Source organism: Schistocerca cancellata, chromosome 3 (genome assembly GCF_023864275.1).
Source record: "Schistocerca cancellata isolate TAMUIC-IGC-003103 chromosome 3, iqSchCanc2.1, whole genome shotgun sequence".
Lineage (NCBI taxonomy): Eukaryota > Metazoa > Arthropoda > Insecta > Orthoptera > Acrididae > Schistocerca > Schistocerca cancellata.
In genome coordinates, this window is record NC_064628.1 from 562,120,118 (window position 1) to 562,147,563 (window position 27,446).

General features: G+C 40.9%; 1 protein-coding gene across 1 annotated transcript in view; it reads right to left on the minus strand.

Moving 5' to 3' along the window:
- Nucleotides 1-229: 229 nt before the first annotated feature.
- Nucleotides 230-27,446, minus strand: part of LOC126176805 (cholinesterase-like) — a 69,789-nt gene continuing 42,572 nt past the window's right edge. The window contains exons 7-10 of the mRNA XM_049923985.1: nt 22,864-23,045; nt 10,260-10,389; nt 9,556-9,688; nt 230-526 (exon numbers count right to left, since the gene is read on the minus strand). Of these exons, the coding sequence (XP_049779942.1) occupies nt 358-526; nt 9,556-9,688; nt 10,260-10,389; nt 22,864-23,045 (614 nt within the window). The 3' untranslated portion in view covers nt 230-357. The remainder of the gene's footprint in view (nt 527-9,555; nt 9,689-10,259; nt 10,390-22,863; nt 23,046-27,446) is intronic.

Genomic DNA, 27,446 nt, shown 5'->3' on the forward strand with positions numbered 1-27,446 from the left:
TTCTGTAGTACTATCGGTCAGACGTTACTGATTCAACGTGAACAACGGTATCTCTAGACATCTTAAAGTGGTGTAGATGAGCTGTGGAATAGTTCAGAACTCATACGCAGAATGAGGTCGTTGTATATTGTGACAGATCTCCAGGCAACATAAGCAAATGATGATAAGAGCTACAGAACTGCCAGCAGTCGAATACATTGGTTAAAAGGAATCATAAATAGTTCACAGTGATACATTTTCGAGTACGTCATTTACAATTTCATTTTTAATTTTAACGTAAGTTTCAACATGTCACCAGCACAAATCGTTGTCATGCGTAGGTCCGCTACCACTACTCATTACGTGAGACCTAGTGTGTCAGATGGTGCTGGGATACGGCAGCAGGGGCACATTCTTGTTCCAGAAATCCATCCTTTCTCCGAGCCTGTCGTGCGAGAGCGTGAAGTTGGCCTGCATTAGCAGGTAGCTGCGACTGGTGAGGTCATATGGCTCCCACACCACAGGGTCCGCCTCAGGAGTGGGGTTCCTGTAAAAGGAAATACCACTGTATTGTCTTTTACTTTTCTGCTTGATAAGTTATCTTCTTATATTAAATCTTATATAGGGTGAGTCAGGAGGAAAGGTACATGCTTTGAGACGCAATAGTATTAGTAATTCTGAAAAAAAACTTCATATGGACATATGTACTATTGCGAATGCTTTCCGAGATAAAACACGTTTAATATCACTTTTGTACGTTTTTCTTTAATAACTTGAAAACCGCACACTCCAAGGAAAAGTCTCTCAATACACAATTAAAGTAAATTAAATTTGCAAAAAATAAAAAGGACTAACAGTTTGCGCGAAGAGATCGCGAGAACATTGGAAACCTCGCTCGACGCACGTGCGCTGTAGCTTAAGTACTTTTTGTAGGGCAGTTTGATGTAGTTTTCCGAGTTGATAGACCACAATACTGTATCAAAATGTTCGTCTCTATTTCGTATGTTGTACTGTGGTACGTTGTTCTGTTGATGGTGCGAAGGGAGCGGTCTACTGCCTGTCGAATCTCTGGAACAGTTCTGAAGCGAATGCCACGAAGCGGTTTCTTCATCTTCGGAATCAAATCAAAGTCGCAAGGATCAAAATCCAGGGTAAGAGAGCAGCCGCAGCTTGCGCTGTATGCGCCCGCACATTGGGTGGGTTGCGCAGAAAGTGTCGCCGCTTCTTTCGCATGTGATGCTCCAGAAATGAACAGTAATGCTGTGCATTGACGGCCTGCCGTGGAGGAACGTAATGGGTTAGGATAACACTATCACAGTCGTACGCGAGAATCACCATAACTTTAGACTGCTCCATTCGCACCACCAACAGAACAGTCTCTGCTAACGGTATACTACGCCTTCCACATTTCTGGCAACAGGTCCTACACAACGCTGGTGACTTCTTTGAAGGGCAGTAACAGGTGCAAACATGTACCTCTTTTGCATCGGTTGTCAATAAATAGTTGCCACTATTTAAGTTCCAACCCTCGTATGAAGAATTTATGGAGTGTAATTAAGATGACACGTCGGGTAAAACTGCGACGAGAGGTGCTGCTGCTTCGTAATAACGCACGTTCCCATACTGCGAATATCGTAGTGCAGAAATTACACCAATTCAAGTGGGAGACGCTCGCGCTCCCGGTCTGTAGTCCTGATTCCTCTCCATTAGATGGACATGGCATAGTACACTTCCAAAAAGCCTGAAATGTCGACGATTCCTTTTGACGAAGGCGTGCAGCAGGCTGTTTCGGACTGCTTCACGTACCACAGCACGATGATTTACCTAACAATTATCTTCAACCTGGTGCGTCGTTGGGGTGATTGCCTCAATGCTCAAGGCGATTTTTCCTGATTGGCGTACCGATTGTGAATTGTGTGGCCATACAAAGGAAACCTTTTAATCACTGCTTTTACATGCAGTATTAAAAGACAACAAAGGTAAGAGGGCGAAGTAACATTACGTCGTTAGCTGACTGATGATAGTACTGTTGTCATTAAACATTAATACCGATGTCCTTTCATCCTGAATTTTAATCCCACTCTTGAACTTTTCTTTTATTTCCATCATTGCTTCTTTGATGTATAGATTGAGCAGTCGGGGTTAAAGACGAAATCCCTATCTTACACCCTTTTTAGTCCACTTCGTTCTTGGTCTTCCACTCTTATTATCTCCTCTTGGCTCCTGGATATGTTGAATATTACCCGTCTCTCCCAGTAGCTTACCCCTATTTTCTCAGAAATTCGAACATCTTGTAAAATTTTTTATTATCGAACGCTCTTCCCAAGTCGATAAACTTGTCTAGATTTTTCTTTAGTCTTGCTTCCGTTATCAACAGCAAGATCATAACTGTCACTTTGGTGCTTTTGAATTTCCTAAAGTCAATCTGATCGTCTTCTAACAGACCTTCAATTTCATTCTCCATTCTTCTGTATATTATACTTGGCAGCAACTTAGATGAATGAACTGTTAAGCTGATAGTGCGATAATTCTCGTACTTGTCAGCGCAGTCGTTGGGATTCAGCAGATGATGTTTTTCCCGGAAGTCAGTTGGTATATCGCCAGACTCATACTTTCTACAAACCAACAAGAATAATTGTTTTATTGCTACTTGCCACAATGGTCTTTGAATTTACGATGGAATTTTTTCTCTACCTTCTGCCTCATTTTATTTTAAGTATTCCAAAGCTCTTCTAAATTGTGATTCTAATAGTTTATCCGCTGCCTCTTCCCTATCGGCTGCTGTTTCTTCTTCTATCATACAATCAAGACGAAATCCCTATCTTACACCCTTTTTAGTCCACTTCGTTCTTGGTCTTCCACTCTTATTATCTCCTCTTGGCTCCTGGATATGTTGAATATTACCCGTCTCTCCCAGTAGCTTACCCCTATTTTCTCAGAAATTCGAACATCGAACATAGAGGTTCTCAAGGTACTCCTTCTACTTACCCATTATTTTCTCTGCATTTAACAGTAGAGTACCTTTTGCACTCTAATTGAAAACACTCTTTCTTTTGACTTCACCTAAGGTTGTTTTGACTTTTCTATATGCTGACTCAGTCCTTCCGACAATCATTTCTTTTTCGATTTTCCCTCATTTTTGATGCAGCCATTTCACGTCAGCTTCCTTGTACTTCCTATTTACCTCATTCGTCAGCGACATGTATTTCTCTGGTCCTTAATTCCCCTGAACATTTTTGTAGTTTCTTCTTTCATCTTCCAGCTGAAGCATTTCTTCTATTATTCATGGTTCATTTGCATTTACCTTCCTTGTACCTATGTTTTACTTTCCAACATCTGTGAAATCACTTTTTAGAGATGTCCATTTCTCTTAAGTTAAACCCGTACTGGACTATTCATTATCGCAGTATCTAAAGCCGTAGAGAACTTCAAGCGTATCTCTTCATTTCCTAGTACTTCCATATACCGTTTCTTTGTGTATTGATTCTTCTTGACTTGTATCTTAAACCTCAGCCTATCGCTCTTCATTAATAAATTGTGAGCAAAAGCAAAGGTCGAAGACATATTTCCAAGAGTAATTTGAATGAGAAGAAGCAACTTAATTCCCTTAATAAAGACAAATTTCCCATCCGGTTTACACAGATTACGATCCCTTTCAGAGTATACCGATGAAGAAGCATTAACCGCCAGCTAGACTAAAGGTCCGTGCTTAAAGACTGGAAAATAGCACAGGTCACACAAATTCACAAGAACGGAAATAGATGTAATCCACTGAATTAGGACCTGTATCATTGAAATCGATTTATAGTGGGATTTTGGGACATATTCTTTGTTCCAGCATTGTGATACACCTCGAAGAAGACTATCGTTTGACATAATACCGGTCTGGGTTCGGTAAACGTCGTTCTTGTGAAATACAACTGGCTCTTTAGACGCACGAAGTAACAATTGGTAGTCACTAGTGATCTCGAGTTGATTCCCTATTTTTAGTTTTTCCGAAGGCTTTTGACACCATCCCACGGAAGCTGCTTCTAATAAAATTACATGCCTATAGAGTACCATGTAAAATGTGTAACTGGATTCGTGGCTTTGTTGTCACAAATGCCACAGTCCATAGCAAGTGACGGAAGCCATCTAGTGACACGCGAAATGAAATCTACAGTCCCACGAGGAAGTGACTCTGTTCTTAATTAATGTAAAGGATTTAGGGGACTACCTCAGTAGCGCTCTTACATTGTTTGCAGATGATGTCTTTTAGCATGTTGATAACTTTTCAAAAGCAACTTCAAAACTATTTCGACAGGTTTACTGCATAATGCGAAAATCACTGACTGACCTTAAACAATAATTAGTGTGAGGTCCTTCTCGTGAATACGAAACAAAATTGCGCTAAATTTCTCTTATACGCTGAATCAAACAAAATGAAAGGTTGACTATTCAACCCATGTTTTAGGGGAGTGTCTGTGATTAGTAATCAAAACGCCCTCGGTCCCGAATTCGAGCACCGACGTTCCTTAAATTCTGAATAAAAATCATCAGCAATGGCAGCAGAAGACTTCCGGCATAGGAAATCACCCTCATTATGCCAACTGCATTGTCAAAGAGTGCGGAGCATTTGACAGAGGGAAAGGGCACTCTATAGTCCCTGGATGGGAAACGGCCTCTAAAAGGCTGTTTCTTATCAGCTATGATCAACGGCATGACAATGCAGAAACCATTATAGATACAATGACACAAAAAATTACTACATGTCACTGCTAGTGGGCATCGATTTACATCAGCGGGGAAATTTGAAAGTTAGTGTCGGACCGGATTTCGAACCCAGGTCTCCTGCTTCCTAGTCAGATGCACTGACTACTGAGCCACCGCATCTTTTCGGGTTACCCCAGCACGCCTTCCGTCAGACACAAATTGTCAACTTATCCTCACACTACTGACGTAGTGCCCCTGATCCATTGTCTAGATATAGTCGCGGTCAGTGAAGTGAAATGGGAAGAAGACAAGGATTTCTCGTCAGACGAGTATAGAGCAATATCACCAGCAGCAGAAAATCGAATAACGGGAGCAAGATCCGTTAAGAATAGGACGGTAGGACAGAGAGTGAGCTATTGTCAACTGTTCAGTGATAGGGTTGTTCTCATCAGAATCAACAGCAAACCAACACCGACATCAACAGTTCAGGTATACAAGCCGACGTCGCAGGCGGATGGCGAACAGGATGATACAGTGTATGAGGATACTGAATGGGTAATTCAATGAGTAAAAGGAGATGGAACTCTAATCGTCGCGACAGACTGAAATGCAGTTGAAGGGGGAGGAGGAGAATAAAGGGCTACAAGAGAATATGGGAATGGTACTGGTATGAGAGTAGAGAATGACTAAGTTTTGCAACAAATTTCAGGTGGTAAGAAAGAATACTTTGTTCAAGAATCACATGGAGGATGTCTGCTTAGTAAAGACAAGGTGATACAGCGTTCTTTCAGTGAGATTACATCATGGTGAGGCACAAATTCCGAAATCAGATACTGAATTTTAAGGCGTTCACAGGGGCAAATATAGAGGCAGCCCACAATCTGACAGGGATGAAGAGTAGGCTGAAGCCTTGGAGACTAGACAACAGGCCGGCCGGAGTGGCCGAGCGGTTCTAGACGCTACAGTCTGGAACCGCGCGACCGCTACGGTCGCAGGTAAGAATCCTGCCTCGGGCATGGATGTGTGTGATGTCCTTAGGTTAGTTAGGTTTCAGTAGTTCTAAGTTCTAGGGAACTGATGACCTCAGCAGTTAAGTCCCATAGTGCTCAGAGCCATTTGAATCATTTGAACTACACAAAAAGTGGGATATGGATTTACTAACAATGAAGAAATAAACTTCAAGTGCCCTGATGGTGTGAATTCTGCAATAAGAAATAGCTCAGTAGGAAGTACAAAGGAAGAAGGACGGATATTTATAGAATTGGCTACCACAGAAGTTGGAGCAAAAGAAGTAGATACAAGACAGGAACCTCCGAAGAAACCATTGGTAACAAAATAAATACTTCAGTTGATCAATGAAAGCAGGAAGTACAGATATGTTCAATAAAATTCAGGAATACAGTTCACTTAGGAATTAAAAAAATAGCAATTGCAGGGAAGCTAAGATTAAATGGCTGCACGAAAAATGTGAATGAATCGAAAAAGAAATTATTGTTGGAAGGAGTGACTGAGGACATAAAAATGTCAAGGCAAACTTCGGTAAAATTAAAAGAAAGAGTGGTAACGTTAAGAGTGGAAAGGGAATTCTAAGGGGATACGCCATTAGAATCAGAATTTGGGAGAGCTTAGCAAGACTTAAAATCAAATAGGGCAAAAGGAACAGATAAAATTCCATCGGAGTTTAAAAATTTTGGGGGAATTACAAAAAAACCATCATTCACGCTGGCGCTGGGATGCATAATTTATGAGTTCGGCGATATACTGTCTGACTGTGGAAAAAAACATTATCGACACCGTTCCAACGTATGCAAGAGCTGACACGTGCGAGACTTCCCGCACCGTGAGGTTAACAGCTCATGCATCTAAGTTGTTGACAAGAATAATATACAGAAGAATGGAAAAGAAAAGTGAAGATCTGTTAGAGGACGATCAGTTTGGCTTTAGGAAATGTATTGAAACCAGAGAGGCACTGTTAACTTGTGGTTAATAATGGAATCAAACCTGAAGAAAAATCAGGACACGTTCATAGGATTTGTCGATCTGGAAAAAGTGTTCGACAGTATCAAATGATGCAAGATATTCGGCGTTGTGAGGAAAGTAAGGCTACGCTGCAGGGAGGGACGGGTTATATACAACTTCTACAAGAGCCAAGAGATACGAGTGGCACGCCAAGAACAAAGTACAAGGATTGCAGAGGGTGTAATGAGGCGTGTAGTAGTCTGCCATTGCTATTCAGTCTATACGTCGAAGAAGTACTTACTGAAATAAAAGAAAGGTTCAAGAGTAGGATTAATATACAAGGTAAGAGGATATGAATTTTAAGATTCGTTGATGACATAGCTGTCCTCAGAGAAAGGGGAGGAGAATTACAGGATCTGTTGATTGAAATGCCATGAAACGAATAATCTAATGGGAACAGAAAATGGAGAGAGAGGAGTAAATCGAAGAAAGACAAAAGTAATGACGAGTAGTAGAAATGAGAACACCGAGAAACTAAATTTCAGAATTGGTCATCACGAAGTAAATGAGTTGAGCAATTCTGTTACCTAGGCAGCAAAATAACCCGTAACGGATGGAGCAAGAAAGACATAAAATTCCGACAAGCATTCCCAAAAAGAAAATTCCTGACCAATAGACACATAATAGTGAAACATACATTTTAATTTGAGAAAGAAATTTCTGATAATGTGCATTTGGAGCACAGCATACTATGGCAGTGAGACATAGACTGTGGGAAAACAGGAGCGGAAGAGTATAGAAGCAATTTTCATGTGATGTTGAAGACGAACGTTGAAAATTAGGTGGACTGATAAGGCAAGGAATGAAGAGTTCTCCACAGAATTGGCGAGGAAAGAAATGTCTGGAAAACACTGACCACAAGTAGGGACAGGACGATATGACAACTGTTAAGACATCAGGAAATAACATTCGTGGTCCTGCAGGGAGATGTCGTGTGTAAAAACTATAGAAGAGAACGGAGACTGAGTTACATCCAGAAAGTAATTGAGGATGTAGGTTACAAGTGCTAATCTGAGGTGATAAGGTTGGCACAAGAGGCGATTTTGTGGCAGTCCTCATCAAAGCAGTGAGATCACTGATAACTCAAAAAAATCTAAGGATCTAACGATTATAATTTCGAACATCCTAAATAGACAGCAAGCATCTCACACGAAATGTTCTGAGAAAGGAGAAGGGGAAGGGGAACCAGTGATTACCTACACAATACTTCTTCGGCCTCTGCTGGTGCATGGCTGTGTGGTATGGAAGGCTTGTTAAATAGGACTGGCGGCGGATATCTACAAAGTCTAAGACGGTCAGCGCGTATCCTGTTATCGAGGAATAGGGAAAGTGTATCACAGGTATGGTAAGCAACCTGCGATGGTGATCATCAAAACAAAACTATTTTTCGTTGCATCGACATCTTTTCATAAAATTTCAATCGCCAACTGCCCCTTACGAAGGCGGAAATATTTTGTTGACCACCGCCTACATTTGGAGAAATGACCATAGTAATAAAATTGGACTAACTTGAGCTTCCATGAAAGTATTTACTTGTTCATTTTCCCACGTGTTTACAGAGAGTGGAAAAGTCGAGAAATATTTATAAAGTGGTTCGATGAACCCTCTCAATAAAGTGTGGGTTGCAGAGGAATTATACGAATGTGAATGAGCAATTGACCTTGGTGACGCCAAACTGACTCCCACGTGATCTGTATCGGCAATGGAGTTGAGTAAAATGATGTTCCACTACGTCAGTCTGGTGTCGTTGTCAACTGAGATGATATTTGTATGTTACTGAGCGTCTTGTTCTATATGAATTGACAATGCATGAACAGAAACACATCAGACATGTAATTTACGACCACAATATGGTAGTAATTGGAGCGGTAAACCACCGGCATCCCTTAATGAGCCCATGCACTTCTTTCGACTAAGGATAGAAGCTGAAGTAATGAATAAAAATTGTCGCAAGGTTGGGTATTGAAAACGATTGTCCTCGTTACTGAGCAGATGTGTTATCCACCACACCACCCTGGCATTGAGGCTGCAAGAACTGCACGGACTACCTCAGTCCAGTGCCCTCCCTCAGCAAATTTCAAATCACACCTCAACCCAATTTGATTTTCTCCTTCCTGTCAGTATTTCCGAGGCTCTTCAGTACGGAAACAACACTCAAGCTTTGTCCGTAATGGGGAAATCCTGCCGGGGTGGTGTAGAGTATAATGTATCTGTCCAGTTAGTAGGACACCCGGTTTCAAGCCCCGACACTGGCATAATATTATTTCATTACTTCAGCTTATATTCTTATCGAAGATAAGGTCGGGGCACACTATGTCTCCAGGAAAATGTATTTTCATTAGATAAATAGATCTTTTGACTAAACTATGCTAAGAGATTTCGCACATCAAGTGTATCCCGGCACTGACTGTAGAACAGGCAGGTGAAGGTGAGTGACTGTCAATTAATCTTCTGGGCGGCACTATAGTTCAAACTGCACTATATCATCAGAAGTATCTGGACTCTTATTAGTGTACATTAATATGGGGTGCGTCCACCCTCCACTTTTATGACAGCTTGAGCTCTGTTGGGTCTGAATATCTGTGGCGGAATGGAAGTCCATTCTTCCTCAAGAGCCTCGTTTCTTACTGGCAAAATTGCCTCTTGTGACATACAGTGACCAATTCTGCATTTCATGTGGTTGTCCCGATACTTTTGATCACATAGTATAAGTGCTTGCATGTGAGTGTGGTTGCTGTCCTCCTCGAAACTATGTAGATACTCGCAGAGTTGAATAAGTACACTTGGAACTAGTGCAAGTTTACTTTAGATTATATAACAAGGACTCTGTACGCAGCACACATTTCTGAGGAACGATAAACGAACCCGTATTTGGCGAAGTTCGTCCATAGCCGCAACACGTTTCTGCGTATTTGTTCTTCCTCCGATGCGGGATCCAGATTGTATTCTGTGTCTTTCCTCAAAAACAGGAAAGGAAGTTCCCCAGAATGTATAACTCCTGTAAAACATACAAAATATGAAACAATAGGCGTTGAGGTGTATGCGTGATATTTTGTCGGTGAACTAAGGAACTGAGTTACAGTTATATTGCGAATTACATTATTTTACGTACTTCATCGTATCATCCCCTATTATAGAAACGGTATGCATTGGAACATAATGCCACTATTTCAGATTTTGAATTATGACCTAGTGTTTAACTGCTGAATAAGCCTGAACATTATGGCAGTTAAAGAAGTCTTTATCTTTTCATTTCAAATAATCCACATAGTAATGCCATTTTCTAATCTTGCCCAGCACAAAGACACGTACCACTTACGTTCGATGTTCTCATTTGTGGAAATATCTTGAAAACGAAGACAATTTTGAAGGATTCTATTAGAATGAATTAGTATACATCAAATACGCTTATTATGTGAGATGATAACTGCCGATGCATAGTATCAGTTAAACAGCAAAACTAAATAAAAAGCTAGCGGTCCCTATTAGTCACTGAAATAGCGTCAATAATTCTTTGAATTTGCTCTTGGAAAACTGTGATTAAAAACATGATTTGATCTAGAACTTACCCCATGGTGTAGTGGGCACATTCACCCCTCTGTAGTCGAACTCGTAATAATAAACTGTTAGGTTGGAGATACTGGCCAATTTTCTCACCAACGAATCAGTAGGCTCAAACGTTCCTATATCGTTGTTAAACTGTAACAATGGTAAAACTGTTTTCTTGTATTACGCCTGTGCAGCTATAGTGGTGACAAAAGAAAGATTTTACAGTGTCTTAATGTATAGAGAAGCAGGAAAAATAATCGAAATAATGTAAATTGTGAACCTTCTGGACGTTCATATTGTTGTAAATGGAAATATAAATGTACTGGATACACTCGTAATAGTAAGACAGTCCAACGTAATTTCTTAAACACAGTGACAATAACTTCATAAGAAAATAAAGTCTTTGTACAATAATGTTCTTCTTTATATATTCCCAAATTTGTTTCCCAAGGTAAGTAGCTATTAACGAATATGGAGATGATTAACTCATAGGCTGATAAAAAAGTATTGTCCAGAGAGTATGTATGATCTGGGATTTGTAGGTGTGTTTTCATGAAGCAGTATCAGCCTAGTAATTTATTCCAGACGCATGTTTCTGATGATGTACTTGACTTGTTGAAGAGCTGTTCATGTTGACCTTTTGTTCCATGGTATGTCAGATATCAAGAACAAGAATTCGAATAATAAGCTATCATTATCGTCTGTTGAGTTAAAGTGATTTAACTTCAGCATAAAAAACTACTGCTCACATGATGTTCTTTACTTTCTATAGAACTTCTGCGCATTGTCAATATATTAGTTGGTGTCGTTGGATCTTGACAGAATCATTCGAAAATAATTACCTAATGATATTACGTTATAAAGCACACAGCTTATGAATTCTTGCCAACAATCTCAATCAAAATATGTGCGATTCAGTGTTGGGAAATTGTAGAGTCAGAGACGAGTCAGCATGGGTGATTTCACAGAAAACCTGTACTTATTACAGCCACAGAATGGGCGACAACTGGGAACTACGTGTTACGAAAATTGTAAGAAGATTGAATTACGCCAGTCGTCTGTTTACACCAAACGAGATAGCTCCAGAGGATGAGATTCTCATACTCAAAAGGATCAGTTCCATCTAGGTATCCAGATGTCGTAATCTCTACATCGACTTGATTTTTTACTCTTACCTAACTTCCGCTTTACAAGGACCTCTGATAGATCAAAACATACCACCCAGTGCTGTCAATATGTGAATCTCTGGCCTATGCTCTTTCATTTTTGATATTAATTTGAAAAATTAATTGAAAAATTTGAAAAATTAATTGAAATATGAGACACAAGTAGGACATGTGAAGTTACTTGTTTGATGACTGCTACACACAAACAGGAATGAGGCGAAAAGATACTGTCACGCTCGTGATAGAATGGTACCAGAGACTTTTTTTTTTTAAAAAAAAAGAGACTGCTATAGAGATAAAAGACATGGGACAGTGGATCGATTATGAACATCGACTATTTCATAAATAACTATAGCAATGAAATTTAAAACTTGTTCGACCTATTACTTATACTTAAAGTTTCCCAGAAACTGCTGAATGTTTGTAAGTTCCTGCCAAGACATAGCACCCGTAGTACAGGGGTAGAGTCTAATTTAAGTAACCAAAGCGCCCTCGGTCCCAGGTTCCAATCACGCCACTGCTCAAGTTTTGATTAATAATCATCATTGGCGGCCGAAGACTTCCGACATGTAAGTCACCCTCATTCTGCCAGTGGCCTTGTCAAAGAGGGCGAAGTGGCTGACAGAGTTTCTGGATGCTTTCATGTCCTATGGGTGGGAAACTGCCCCTAAAGGCGGAAGAATTAACAACGATCAACGGCATAATGATATAGAAGGCAATGGAAACCAGGAAACGTGTATCTACAGAACAGGTGGCCAGTAATTGGAAAAGTGTCGTGATGGTCTGTCCATTGGCAGAAGATTCCCGTAACGTCCCCAATTCGGATCTCCTGGAGGGGACTGCCAAGGGGGAGGTGCCCATGAGAAAAAAATTCAATAATAAACGAAAGTAACATTCTACGAGTCGGAGTGTGGAATGTCAGAAGCTTGAACATGGTAGGAAAACTAGAAAATCCGAAAAGCGACATGCAAAAGCTCAATTTGGTTGTAGTAGAAGTCAGTGAAGTAAAATGGAAAGAAGAGAAGGATTTCTGGTCGGATGAGTATAGGGTAACATCAACAGCAGCAGAAAATAGTATAACGGGAGTAGGATTCTTTATGAATAGGAAGGTAGGGCAGAGAGTGTGTTACTGTGAACAGTTCAGAGATATTGTTGTTCTTATCAGAATCGACAGCAAACCAACTCAGAAAACGTTAGTTCAGGTACACATACCGACGTCGCAAGCTGAAGATGAAGAGATAGAGAAAGTATAGAAAGTATATGAGGATACTGGAATGGTAATACAGTACCCAAAGGGAGATGAAAATCTAATAGTCATGGAGGACTCCGATTCGATTGTAGAGAAAGAAGTAGAAGAAAAGATTCACGAGAATATGGGCTAGGGACAGGGAATGAGAGAGCAGAAAGACTAATTGACTTCTGTAACAAATTTCAGCAGGTAATAGTGAATACTCTGTTCAAGAATCGCGAGAGGAGGAGCTACACTTGGAACGGCCGGGTGATACGGGAAGATTTCAGTTAGATTACATCATGTTCAGACAGAGATTCCGATATCTGATACTGGAGTATAAGGCGTACCCAGAAACACATAGAGACTCAGATCACAATGTAGTAGCGATGAAGAGTAGGCTGAAAGAATCAATATTCAAAGAAGTGGGATGCGGAAGTACTAAGGAATGACGAGATATACTTGAAGTTCTGTAAATCCATAGATACAGCAATAAGGAATAGCTCAGTAGGCAGTACAGTTGAAGAGGAGTGGACGTCCCTAAAAATGATCATCATACAGGTTCGAAAGAAAAAATATAGGTATAAAGAAGGTAAATGCGACGAAACCATGGGTAACAGAAGAAATACTTCAGTTGTTCGAAGAAAGGAGGAAGCCCAAAAATTTCCCGCGAAACTCAGGGATACAGAAATACAAGTCGCTAAGGAGTGAGATAAATAGGAAGTGCAGGGAAGATAAAATGAAATGACTGCACGAAAAAGGTGAAGGAATCGAAAAATATATGATTGTAGGAAGGACAGACCCAGGATACAGGAAAGTCGAAACAAACTTAGATGACATTAAAGACAAGGTTGGTTACATTAAGAGAGAAACGGGAATTCCACCGCTAAATGCAGAGGAGAGAGCGGATAGGTGGAAAGAATACATCAAAAGCCTCTGTGAGGGGGAATATTTGACTGCTGTGATAGAAGAAGGAACAAGAGCCGATTTAAATTGGTAGGGGATCCAGTATTAGAATCAGAATTTAAAAGAGCTTTGGGGGGCTTAGGATCAAATAAGGCAGACGGAGCAGATAACATTCCACCAGAATTTCTAAAATCATTGGGAGAAGTAGCAACAAAATGTTATTCAAGTCGGAGTATAGAATGTGTGGCGATATACCATCTGACTTCAGGAAAAAATCATCATACAATTCAGAAGACTGGAAGAGCTTGTAAGTGCGAGAATTATCGCACAGTCAGATTAACAGCTCATGAGTCGAAATTGCTGAAGAGAATAATATACAGAAGGATTGAAAAGAAAATTGAGGATGTGCTACATGACAATCAGTTTGGTTTTAGAAAAGGTAAAGGCACGAGAGAAGTAATTCTGACGTTGCAGTTGATAATGGAAGCAAGACTAAAGAAAAATCAAGACATGTTCATTGGATCTGCCGACCTGGAGAAAGAATTGGACAATGTAAAATGGTGGAAGAATGGTGAAAGGATATCAATGATACGATTCACTGGTGACATTACTATCCTGAGTGAAAGGGAAGAAGAATTACATGATCTGCTGAATATAATCAACAAACTAATGAGTGCAGAATATGATTGAGAGTAAATGGAAGAAAGACGAAAGTAATGGGAAGTATCACAAATGAAAAACTTAACATCAGGATTTATGGACAGAAGTAGATGAAGTTAAGGAATTCTGCTACCTCGGCAATAAAATAACCAATGACGGATGAAGGAAGGAGGACATAAAAAGCAGACTAGAAGTGGCAGAAAATGCATTCCTGGCTAAGTGAAGCCTGTTATTATCAAACAATTTGAGGAAGAAACTTCTAAGAGTACAAATTTGTAGCATAGCGTTCTATAGACATGGACTGTGGGAAAACCAGGACGGAAAAAAAGAATCAAAGCACTTAAATGTGGTGCACTGACGAATGTTGAATATTATGTGGACTAATGAGGTAAGGAATGAGGAGGTTCTACGCAGAATCGGAGAGGAAATGAATATGCGGAAAACACTGATAAGGAGAATGGACAGGATGATACGACATCTGTTAATACATCAGAGAATGGATTCCATGGTACTAGAGAGAGCTGATGAGGGCAAAAACTGTTGAGGAAGACAGAAATTCAAACACATCAAGCAAATAATTGAAAACATAGGTTGCAAGCGATACTCTGAGATGAAGAGGTCGGCACAGGAGAGGAATTCATGGCGGGCTGCATAAAACGAATACTATTGAAGACCATGCGTGATTAATCCAGTTGTCACAGCGTATATGCTGCTCGTGCGCGTGCGCTTTTACTATTACTCAGCACGCTGCGCCACGAGCCTTCCACCGTGGAAGATGGCCTCAACGATATCGGATTAAAAAAAATGGTTCGAATGGCTTTGAGCACTGTGGGACTTAAACTCTGACGTCATCAGTCCCCTAGCACTTATCACTATTTAAACCTAACTAACCCAAGGACATCACACACATCCATGCCCGAGGCAGGATTCGAGCCTGCGGCCGTAGCGGTCACGCGGTTCCAGACTGTAGCGCCTAGAACCGCACGGCCACCCCGGCCGGCGATATCGGATCAATCGTCTTTAGACTGTAAAATTGCAGAATGATACCGGCCGGCTACGCAGAGCACGAATTTTTTCTGTGAGAGAATTCCATGTAGTGTGTAGCCCGATTGATAAGCGACTCATATACTCGTATTTCCATTGATACGTTGCTAACAGGGACCATACGTTTGACATATACGATGTAACTGAGGTTTCACTCATTTCCATCGAATGACCAGTAGAATTAAAGTTTTCGGCGACAGCAGACTTTCTGGTTTGGAGGAGGCGAGTATTCCGCCGGTGTTCCACTGTGCGATCCTGAAGACTTGTTTGTCCTGTATAACATTTGCTACACTCGCCCAAAATCCCACAAATACCAACCTTGCCCAACTCGAAGTCGTCTTTAATAGTTTGTACTTATAACAAACGTCGCCGTTAAAAGGAGTCACTTAGATATATTCAAATGCGATTTTTGAAGAAATTCGTTGCATTTAATCATAGATGGATAACGTAAGGTAACTTCAACCATAAGTCTTTGAAGCGGGGAGCTGTTTGGCGGGTGGAAAGGTCCTTGGACCATAAAATAAAGTGTGCTAGGGCATTAATTTAACAAAATGATTAAACCTTTTACAGTAAGAAAAAACGAAGTTTGATACAATCCTTTAGAAGCGTGGGACTAATATGATGATTAAAAGACAACAAGAAGCCAAAATGAAATTATCAGATATTTCAACTACTAAACCGTAGTCATCAACGTCTTAATCACTGGAGGACGATGCCCGTTTACAGATACTATCAAGATAATATATCTGCACACTATACTTAGCAACTGCACAAATGACTTACGGCCCAATCACAAGTGTCTACTACGATGTAGTCAAAATATTTTGATGTTTTAAGCAGTAGTAGTACAAGTGGTTAACAACGAGTTAAAGGGCGAAGCCAGTCAAAAAATTATTCTCATGAACTGTGTAAAAGACTTAAGGCCCGATGATATGTGGCTCCCACGGCGAAGCCATTTCAATTAATACAATTTTACATACATGTTTCATCAAGGGTCGTTATGCCTCGGTCATGAAGGTCAGTTTACCGTAACGCCAACCAATCTTAAGTGGACCAAATTGCAACACCAGGAACCTTAATAGCATTTGCGTCATATACAAGATAAAAGTGTTAATGGCAGGCGGACTTGTAAAAAATTTACAATCGCTGAAGATGCTTCAGGATCTTAAGCTTAAAGACAGAGAGCTGTTACTGCGCAATGGCCGAGCAAAATATCAGTTTCAACTTACACTATACGTCGCCCTTAAACGGTGTCGCTTAGATTTACTCAAACGGGATTTTTGAAGAAAATAGTTGCGTTTAATCATTTACAGTTGACCTGTTAAACACCGTGGCAAGACAAGCGCTTGATTTCAAGGTTGTAGGAAAATAAACAGCGACAAAAACCGACTATGTAGATGGAATCAGCTGATGCCAATGGGCATCATCAGTAAATAAACAAATGATCAGATAGTTGTCACACAGGCTGCTGGTTCAGAAAATAGCAAATGACAGGCAAAACAGACATGATGTAATCAGCTGCCCAGCTGCCTTACCAAACCAGGTACCTTTTCCAAAGATGTATTACAAAATCGTTTGGTGTCACCAGATACACAAAAGCGTAGAATTAGATCCGTGATAAATAACGCATTAAGTAATGGTTTACCAGTCATGTAATACACAGAGGTAGGCAGGATATAAAACAGTTATAGTTAAGTATAACACCAAGGCATAAACCAGTCTGAAAAGCCCAGAAAACAATTAATACTACTCTATTAAAGTACAGGAGGACAATGAATTGAGCCAATTGGGAAAGCACTAAGCGCTAAACTCTTTTTCAATAAAATGACAATGTATTATAGGCTGGCGAGCATTGAATACAAAGTATTGTCATAAAATGCAATACACTAAATAGTACACTACTGGCCATTAAAATTGCTACACCACGAAGATGACGAACTACAGACGCGAAATTTAACCGACAGGAAGAAGATGCTGTGATATGCAAATGATTAGCTTTTCAGATCATTCACACAAGGTTGGCGCCGGTCGCGACACCTGCAACGTGCTGATGTGAGGAAAGTTTCCAACCTATTTCTCATACACAAACACCATTTGACCGGCGTTGCCTGGTGAAACGTTGTTGTGATGCCTCGTGTAGGAGAAGAAATGCGTACCATCACATTTCCGACATTGATAAAGGTCGGATTGTAGCCTATCGCGATTGCTGTTTATCGTATCGCGACGTTGCTGCTCGCGTTGGTCGAGATCCAATGACTGTTAGCAGAATAAGGAATCCGTGGGTTCAGGAGGGTAATGCGGAACGCTGTGCTGGATCCCAATGGCCTCGTATCACTAGCAGTCGAGATGACAGGCATCTTATCCGCATGGCTGTAACGGATCGTGCAGCCACGTCTCGATCCTTGAGTCAACAGATGGGGACGTTTGCAAGACAACAACCATCTGCACGAACAGTTCGACGACGTTTGCAGCAGTATAGACTATCAGCTCGGAGACAATAGGTGCGGTTACCCTTGACGCTGCATCACAGACAGGAGCGCCAGCGATGGTGCACTCAACGACGAACCTGGGTGCACAAATGGCAAAACTTCATTTTTTCGGATGAATCCAGGTTCTGCTTACAGCATCATGATGGTCGCATCCGTGTTTGGCGACATCGCGGTGAACGCACATTGGAAGCGTGTATTCGTCATCTGGCGTTATCACCCGGCGTAATGGGATGGGGTGCCATTGGTTACACGTGTCGGTCACCTCTTGTTCGCACTGAGGGCACTTTGAACAGTGGACGTTACATTTAAGATGTATTACGACCAGTGACTCTACCCTTCATTCGATCCCTGCGAAACCCTACATCTCAGTAGTATAATGCACGACCGCATGTTGTAGGTCCTGTACGGGCCTTTCTGGATACAGAAAATGTTCGACTGCTGCCCTGGCCACCATATTCTCCAGATCTCTCACCAACTGAAAACGTCTGGTCAATGGTGGCCGAGCAACTGGCTCATATCAATACGCCTGTCACTGCTCTTCATGAACCGTGGTATCGTGTTGAAGCTGCATGGGCAGCTGTAGCTGTACAAGCCATCCAAGCTCCATTTGACTCATTGCCCAGGCGTATGAAGGCCGTTACTACGGCCAGATGTGGTTGTTCTGGGTATTGATTTCTCAGGATCTATGCACCCAAATTGCGTGAAAATGTAATCACATGTCAGTTCTAGTGTAATATATTTGTCGAATGAATACTTATCATCTGCATTTCTTCTTCGTGTAGCAATTTTAATGGCCAATAGAGTATATGAGGCATGCTGTGTAAAATCAACCTTAACAGTATTAACTTTGAACACTACTTTAATAAAATACTAAATGAGGCTGGCAAGCGTGACAAAAAAGTCAGAGTGGAGATCCAGTAGAATGATACGACAGACAGCATGACTTGCGGAGACAAGCCAGCCACGCTGCTCAGAAGCATTGCGAATGGACTACCAAGTCTGAAACTTGACAAATATTCTCCGTTAATCACGAATAGGAATCCAGAAAATAGGCCACATGCAGCCAAGTAACAAAACAAAACCGAGCTTCTTTGATTAGTTCACAACAGTGGACTAGAGGTACAACACAAATATCATGTAGGCGCGGGAGTAACCAAGATACAATGGATCACGCATAAGGAGAGAATAAAGATTACTGACCATTGCAAGAAAGTCTCACCAAACTGTCCACAACATGATCATGCAAGGGTTCCCTGGGCAGATGCAGTTGATAATAGAGTAACAAACCAGTCGTGCACACAGTGTACAATTGTGCCTACTTCCGTGGAAACATTCCCAGTATACACTATTGATCAAAAGTATCTGGACCCCCTAAATAATACACAATTGGTCAATAGATGTTACTAGATGAGGACCCGCCAATATACCAGGAGGTAGGGAATACTGTTGTCAGTAGGGAAGCAGTACCAGTGAAATGAGTCTGTCAGAAGAGCTCAGTGACTTCGGATGTTGACTAGTCATTAGATGTTACCTGAGTAACAAATCTATCAAGGACATTTAAATTCTTCTAAACCTGCCTAAGTTGACAGTGATGTGACTGAGAAGCGGAAATGCGAAGAAACAACCACATCAAAATAAAAACCACCCAGACCTCATATACTGACGGACAAGGAAGATCGAGCATTACAGTGGGTGGCTGCAGAAACATACTATGAATTCAGCGGAGAGAATCACTTGAGAGTTCCAAGAGCTGCCAGCAGTCCAGGTGCAGCAGCGATCGTATGTAAGGAATTAAAATGAAGGACGTACAATGGTCCGGCAGCTCTTCACATGTACTGTTAGCAATAAAGTACAGAGAAGGTGTTATGGGAGGTGATTTTCATGGTTAGTGTGTTGTTCCCTTATTGAGCTTAAAAGAAGACGCTTAATGCGGAAGTAGAATAACACATTTTGGAACGTTGTGTACTGTGTGTAGTAGAGGAAAATTTCCGAGATTATGAAACTGTTGTGTCAGTATGACTGTACAACCTCTCATGAAGCAGCAGATGTGAGGCAATGGTCTGTGGACAATAACATTCGTGAGACGGACTTCTCTGCCTGTAGTCCCGAGATAAACCCCTAGGAACGCCTTTAGACTAAACTACAGCGTCCAGTTACCTCCAAACCCCAGTGTTCATCACCACTACCTACTCTGGGGTGGGCTATTGTCGAAAAATGGGCGGCCATTTCTCGACAGACATCCAAAGATATCACTGGAATCGTCTCCAGCAGAGTTCAAGCCGTCATAAAGGCGCCCCCCCCCCCCCCCCCCCCCATGAGAATGTTCGCTGTCAGGAGTCTGAATACTTTTACCAGACAGTTTGTGGTAACTATGCTGTTATTCTTAAGCCGTCGTCTTTGTCCTTGTTCCGTTGTTTGTATGTCTGTAACTTGCTCTATATTTGCTGATACAAATATCTATTGTTCAGGATAAGATTTTGGAGCTTTCCAGTTCTGCTTGCAGTTCATTGGCATCTTGAATGGTATTGACACGGTGGATTTAGGTCTTCAGGGCCCCCATTGTTTGTACCGTTGTACCGGATAGTGGGGAACTATTATCCTGTCAATATAGGTCTCTATGAGACGCCTTTCGTACTACCAAAAGTCCAAATGTGCCCTCTCTCTTACGTTGCACAGAGACGTCTAAAACAACGTCCTTTCTCTGTCTCCATAAAAAATTAATGTGTTCGTATATGGAGTTCAGATGATGAAGGAACTCTCAGTGAACGTCTAAACCATGAGGACAAACTGTGAAAGTATCATAATGAAATCGTCAAAATACTGTTGGCTTTAAAACTTGTCAGTGTTCTTTGTTCAGAATCGTCAGTAAATTGTTTGGCCACCAATGGAGACAAAGGACTCCCCATAACAACACGGTCAGACTTTTCGAAACGCTCGTTGTTAAATAAAAAGTGCATCGAAGAGAGAGTGCGCTCAAATAATGCTGTAATGTCAGCACCAAACTTTTTCCGAATGAAATGTAATGCGTTCATCAGAGGCACATTTGTAGAAGGTGAAGCAACATCAAAAATGCCCAATAAGTCGTTGATTTCCAACTTAGGTGACTTGAGCCTGTTGATAATATCAGTAGAATTTCCTGTACGACGTTTGCAGTGGGTTTGAGTAAAGGCACCAAGTACTTCGACCGTAAATGGCTGCTCTTGTTTTTGCCACAGTAGGTCATAGAGGGACACCTTCTTAGTGTATTTTTGGCAATATTTACTGTCTAGATGGAGCTGAACTACGTGGCCTGAGTCTATTAATGACCTCTTTTGGTAGAGATGTCGAAAGTTCCATTAATTGGCTCACTTTACAGTTAGTATAATCCTTTTAGAATTGCGATTTTTGAATAAAATTAAAAAAACATCGATCTTCGTAACATAGTCCTTTTGTGGCATGAGCACGATAGCGTTACCTTTATCTCCTGTGACTAACACTGTATCCATGAACCCTCTAAGCTACCGACAGCTGCTATCTCAAAGGAACAATGTTGCTCGTCTGTGACACGCCTTCCGTCAAGGCAGAGTCGAGGTGAGTACCCTCTGATAAATCTGTTGCAAAACTGCGCACAGCCTCTTCAATGGAACAGACGAAGTCCACTACTGATGGTGAAACGCATAAGAGCAAAGTTAAGATCCCTTTCCAGGGCAGAAACAGTTGTATCATCAGTAGATTTCCCAACCAAGTGGATAATGGATCATCGCTCAAGGCGAATATCATTCAGTGTTTGCAGTCTTCCCGGTTGTAGACCTAGATATGGTAACGCTCAAAGGTAACGCTACAGTCGTTAACGCTAAAGTCCTCATGGCATGGGAAGACTAAATTAATAAGATCATTCTACAGTGAAATGGCTTAAATCTTCAGCGCTGAAACAATTAAAACATTAGTAACTGGTCTCGTGACCGTATGTACTCATTTAAAGTTGGAACTCGCAGCAGAACCTACGACCAGTCAACTTTATCCAGGACACCATACTTAAATTAAGTGTGCATTCATTCATACAGATTGACAACCATTAACTGAAACTAGTTCACTCATCCTTCGCCACGAAGACAACACATTCAGATCTTAGGAACAGCACATACTAAAATAAAACATTAACAGTATTTTTCGAGTGAAGCTCATGGTGACATAAAATTCTGTTTCGTTGATTTACAGTTTATTCATTCATTATGTTGTGCTGCGACTAAAACACCACTGGAAAGGGTTATTTTTTGTTGCACCACCTGACTACTCTCACCGTCAGGCGACCCCATCAATGACAAACAAAATATTCGAATACCTTCCCACTAACAGTTCGAACGTCAGCCACTAACCTGGAGTTCCAATTTGCGTATTTTTCGTTCATATGGAGTACTTGACATAATTTAACTCCAGAAGTGTTGGGTATGAATATGTGCTTCACTTCGTCATAGTACAGTGTGGAGACCAGCATATACGAGGATGGACAGGACAGAGAAATTTCTGTAAACAATATCTATTATTTCGCAGAGTACATACTTCAGCTGTAGTTGACCCGATCAGATTGATGAGGATGTGGGCATCTGCAGGAATTTATGAGTGAAAGGACTGGTTAAAAATTAATAAAATCAACGTGTTCCATGCACGAGCACATATGAGAGCATTGAGGTTGGTCTGTGAGGGCTGCAGCCTCTCTTAGGGGGGGGGGGGGGGGATCAGGTGGTCCTAGTTTTGTGTTGGAACATATCTTGAAAAAGGTATAGGAAAGAAATCGCATCTGAGCTAGCTGTAAGTGTTCGTCGGAAACATAGCTTGTGGCTTCAAACTGACGCTCTGCAGCGGCCAGCATTTAACGTTCAGTTTCTCTCTCACGTTTCCTATTGGCTACCCATAACGGATACATATTGGGCAGATTACCAGTAGATAAATTTATTGAAGCTTTTTATGTATTCCCATACTCTGAGATAAAGAGATGGAATAGGATTTGAGAATAAGTTTGAAACTTTTCTTAACAAGAATTATTCAACAAGAACATTATTGACATGCAAACTGCATAGTTACGAAACATTTAGTAAACAACAAGTTTGGAAATATTTTTCATTCGTGCGATGATCTTCATCAGAGTACTTACATTGACGAGGGTATCCGTGTCATTCAAGGAAATGGTGCCATTGCCAAAGTAGAAGTCCCTCAGCTTCTGGGATGCACTTGCCTGCTGCTCCACAGTCGGCAAATGGAGGCAGGGTCCAACTGCATTCTCGAACGCTTCATTAAGACCATTGACAAGCGACGGATCCTCAAGTATTGAAAACCCTGTGGGAATGTTAAACTCATTCACATAGAATATTGGTCTCTCATTCATAAAAGCTGTCTCCACAATGGTTGTGAGGTCTCAGCATTAATGTCAATTACACCAACCTAGTTCGATTACGGAGTCTAGATTCCTGGAGCACTAAGTTGTAGGCGCCGGACTAACATACTTTTCTTCAGGTAGCTATCACAGTCGTGCAGTATTTCTGAATTGATAACATTAACCGACGTCTACTTTAACTGTTGTTTATTTTGCAGTATATACATCTCAGTAAATTAGATTACCACGCCTATTTTCATTCTCCGCTTTCGTATGGCCTCATATACTGGGTAATTCATCATTGAGTAAAAGAGTGTTCATTGCATAAAAGCGTGTAATCAGAATAATTGCTGGAGCTCATCGAAGATCATCTTGCAGACACTTATTTAAAGAGCTAGGGATCCTCACTATAGCCTACAATGTATATATTCACTTATGAAATTTGTTATTAACAATCCGAATGAATTCAAAAGTAATACAGTGTACATGGCTACAACACTAGGAGAAAGGATGATCTTCGCTACTCACGGTTAAATCTAACTATGGCTCAGAAGGGGGTAAATTATGCTGCCACAAAAGTATTTGGTCACTTACTTAATAGTATCAAAAGTCTGACAGATAGCCATATAGCATTTAAAAGGAAATTAAAAGAATATCTGAATGACAACTCCTTCTACTCATTAGATGAAATTTTGGATGTAGTAAGTGGGTAATTTCCCCACCCCCACCAAAAAAATTAAATGTCGTGTAATATTTTGTATAGTATAACATCTTGTATAGACACCTTTTATTAACCTGACACATTCCACATCATTACGAAGTGTCGTATTCGTGATTTATGGAATAAGTAATAATCTAGTCTAATCTAACCCTGATGTCTTAAAAGATGTCCTACCTGTTCCTTCTCCTTGTCAGTGTTTTCCCTTCCTTCACAATTCTATACAGAACCTCCACATTCCTTACCTAAACAGTCTCAATTAACTTTTAACATCCATCTGTAGCACCACATCTCAAATGCCTCGATTCTCCTCTGTTCCGGTTTCCCACAGTCCATGTTTCAGTACAATACAGTGCTGTGCTCCAAACGTACATTCTCAGAAATTTCTTGCTCAAATTAAGGCCTTTGTTTGATACAAGTAGACTTCTTTTGGCAAGTGCTAGTCTGCACCTTGTTCCGTCCTCATAGCTTATTTTGCTGCCTAGGTACTAGAATTCCTTAACGATCTACTTCGCGACCATCAGTCCTGACGTTAAGTTTCTCACTGTTCTCATTTCTCCTACTTCTCATTACTTTCGGCTTTCTTCAATTTCCTCTCAGTCTATATGCTATACTCACTAGACAGTTCATTCCATTCAGCAGATCATGTAATTCTTCTTCACTTCCGCTCAGGATGGTAGTGTCATCAGGAATCATATCATTGACCTAATTTCATCTTCAATTTTAATTCCACTCCTGAACCATTCTTATATTTCCATCATTGCTTCTTCGATATACAGATTGAACAGTAGGGGCTAAAACTACATCCCTGTCTTACAGTCTTTTTAATAAGAGCACATCGTTCTTGGTCATCAACTCTTATTATTCCGTCTTGGCTCCTGTGCGTATTGTATATTACCATTCTCTCTCTATCTATAGCTTACCCCAATTTTTCTCGGAATTTCGTACATCTTCCACCATTTTACACTGTAGAAAGAATTTTTCAGGTCGAAAAATCCTATGAAGGTGTCTTGCTTCCATTACCAACCGCAACGTCAGAATTGCCTCTCTGGTGTCCTAAAGCCAAATTGATTGACATCCTCAATTTTCTTTTCCTTTCTTCTGTATATTATTCTTGTCAGCAACAAGGATGCCTGTGCTGTTAAGCTGATTGTGCGATGATTCTCGCACTTGTCTGCTCCTGCAGTTTTCAGAATTGTGTGCATGATATTTTTCTGAGAGTCGGATGGTATGTCGCCAGACTCATACATTCTCCACACCAACGTGAATACTTGCCACTTCCCCAAAGAGTTGCCCGCCTCTCGTGGTCGTGCGGTAGCGTTCTCGCTTCCCACGCCCGGGTTCGATTCCCGGCGGGGTCAGGGATTTTCTCTGCCTCGTGATGGCTGGGTGTTGTGTGCTGTCCTTAGGTTAGTTAGGTTTAAGTAGTTCTAAGTTCTAGGGGACTTATGACCCCAGCAGTTGAGTCCCATAGTGCTCAGAGCCATTTGAACCATTTGAACCCAAAGAGTTTTAGAAATTCTGATGGAATGTTATCTATCCCTTCTGCCTTATTTGATCTTACGCCTTCCAAAGGTCTCTTACATTATAGTTCTAATACTGGATCCTCTATCTCTTCTAATTCGAGTCTTGTTTCTACTTCTTTAACGTCAGAAATCTTCCCCCTCATAGAGGCCTTCGGTGTACTTCTTCCACCTATCCGTTCTCTCCTCTGCACTTAACAGTGGAATTACCGTTGCACTCTTAATGTTCCTACCCTTGCTTTTAATTTCACCGAAGGTTATTTTGATTTTCCTATATGCTGAGTCAGTCCTTCCGACATTCATTTCTTTTTCGATTTCTCACATTTTCCATGCAGCCATTTCGTCTTGGCTTTCCTGCACTTCATATTTATTTCGTTCCCCAGCGACCTGTATTTCTTTGTTCATGAATTTCGCTGATCATTCTTGTACTTCCTTCTTTCATCCATCAACTGAAGTGTTTCTTCTGTTACCCGTGACCTCTTCACAGTTACCTTCTTTGTACCTATTTTTTTTCTTTCCAACTTCTGTGATTGCCCTTTTTAGAGTTGTCCATTCCTCTACAACTGTACTGTCTACTGAGCTATTCCTTATTGCTGTACGTACCCTTAAAGAACTTTAAGCGTATCTGTCATTTCTTAGTCTCTCCGAATCCCACTTTCTTTCGTATTGATTCTTCCTGACTTCCTGACTTCAATTTTAATTCCACTCCTGAACCATTCTTATATTTCCATCATTGTTTCTTGGATATACAGATTGAACAGTAGGGGCAAAAACTACATCCCTGTTCAGTTCAGTTCAGCCTATTCTTCATCACTACTACATTCTGAGCAGAGTATACCTGCTACTGTGTACGCCTTACAACCCAGCATCAGATTTCGGAATGTCTGTCTCACCACGATCTAATCTAACTGGAACCTTTCCCTATAACTCGGCATTTTCCAAGTATACCTCCACTTCTTGAGATTCTTGACCTGAGTATTCGCTATTACTAGAACAAATTTGTAGCAGAACTCAGTTAGTCCATCTTCTCTCTTATTCTTTATCCCTAACCCATCTTCTCCTTAACCTTTCCTTCTACTCCTTCCCATACAACCGCATTCCAGTCTTCCGTGACTAATAGATTTTTATCTTCCTTTATCTACTTAATTGGCCGTTCAGTTTACTCTATCTCTTCATCTTCAGCTCAACTTTGTTGCGGCGACACGCCGATTTCGGCCACATAGCTGACCAAGGCAGTATAGCATGATGTAAGCTAGCTCACCGCTGCGGAGGACTGGGATCTTTTGTTTCAGCTCGTCCACCTCACGCAGATTTCAAGTCAGCCACTAAGGGTGATGCAACAATAGTTCGAAACACTCGCCTTCTTTCAGTACTTGTCTTGCAACTTTGAAACTGTCTTACTTTGCCTTCATATGAGTTCGAATATATTTTGTCGGCCGCATTACAACTGTATCGAAATAACTGCTTCATTCTACTATATTTATATAATCTTCATTTTATAAGATGCTAACTTTATTGCTTAATTTATCTCGGTATGTTCATCGCATTCTTGTGGCGAATGCTACTTTCCAAGAAAGACAAAATATTCCTCTGTACCACATACATCATCTTGAACTACGACTACGTAGAGAAAAGCAAAGAAATTAGAGCTTAATGAGTGAGTGAACGATGGAGTTTTCCCCACTGCCTTTTTGCGAATACAGTGGGACATGCAGAAGGGAATTATGGGGGATGAGTCTATATCTACATCTACTTGGATACTCTAAAAATCACATTTAAGTGTATGGCAGAGGTTTCATTGAACCACTTTCATAATTCTCTATTATTCCAATCTCGTTTAGCGTGCGGAAAGAACGGACATCTATATCTTTCCTTACAAGCTCTGATTTGCCTTATTTTATCATGCTTATCGTTTCTCCATATGTAGGTCGGATTCAACAAAATAGTTTCGCATTCGTAGGAAAAAGTTGGCCATTGGAATTTCGTGAGGAGATTGCTCCGCAACAAAAGACGCCTCTGTTTTAATGATGTCTATCCCAAATCCTGTATCATTTCAATGACACTTTCTCCCCTATTTCGTGATAGTACAAAGCGTGTTGCCCTTCTTCGTACTTTTTCGATGT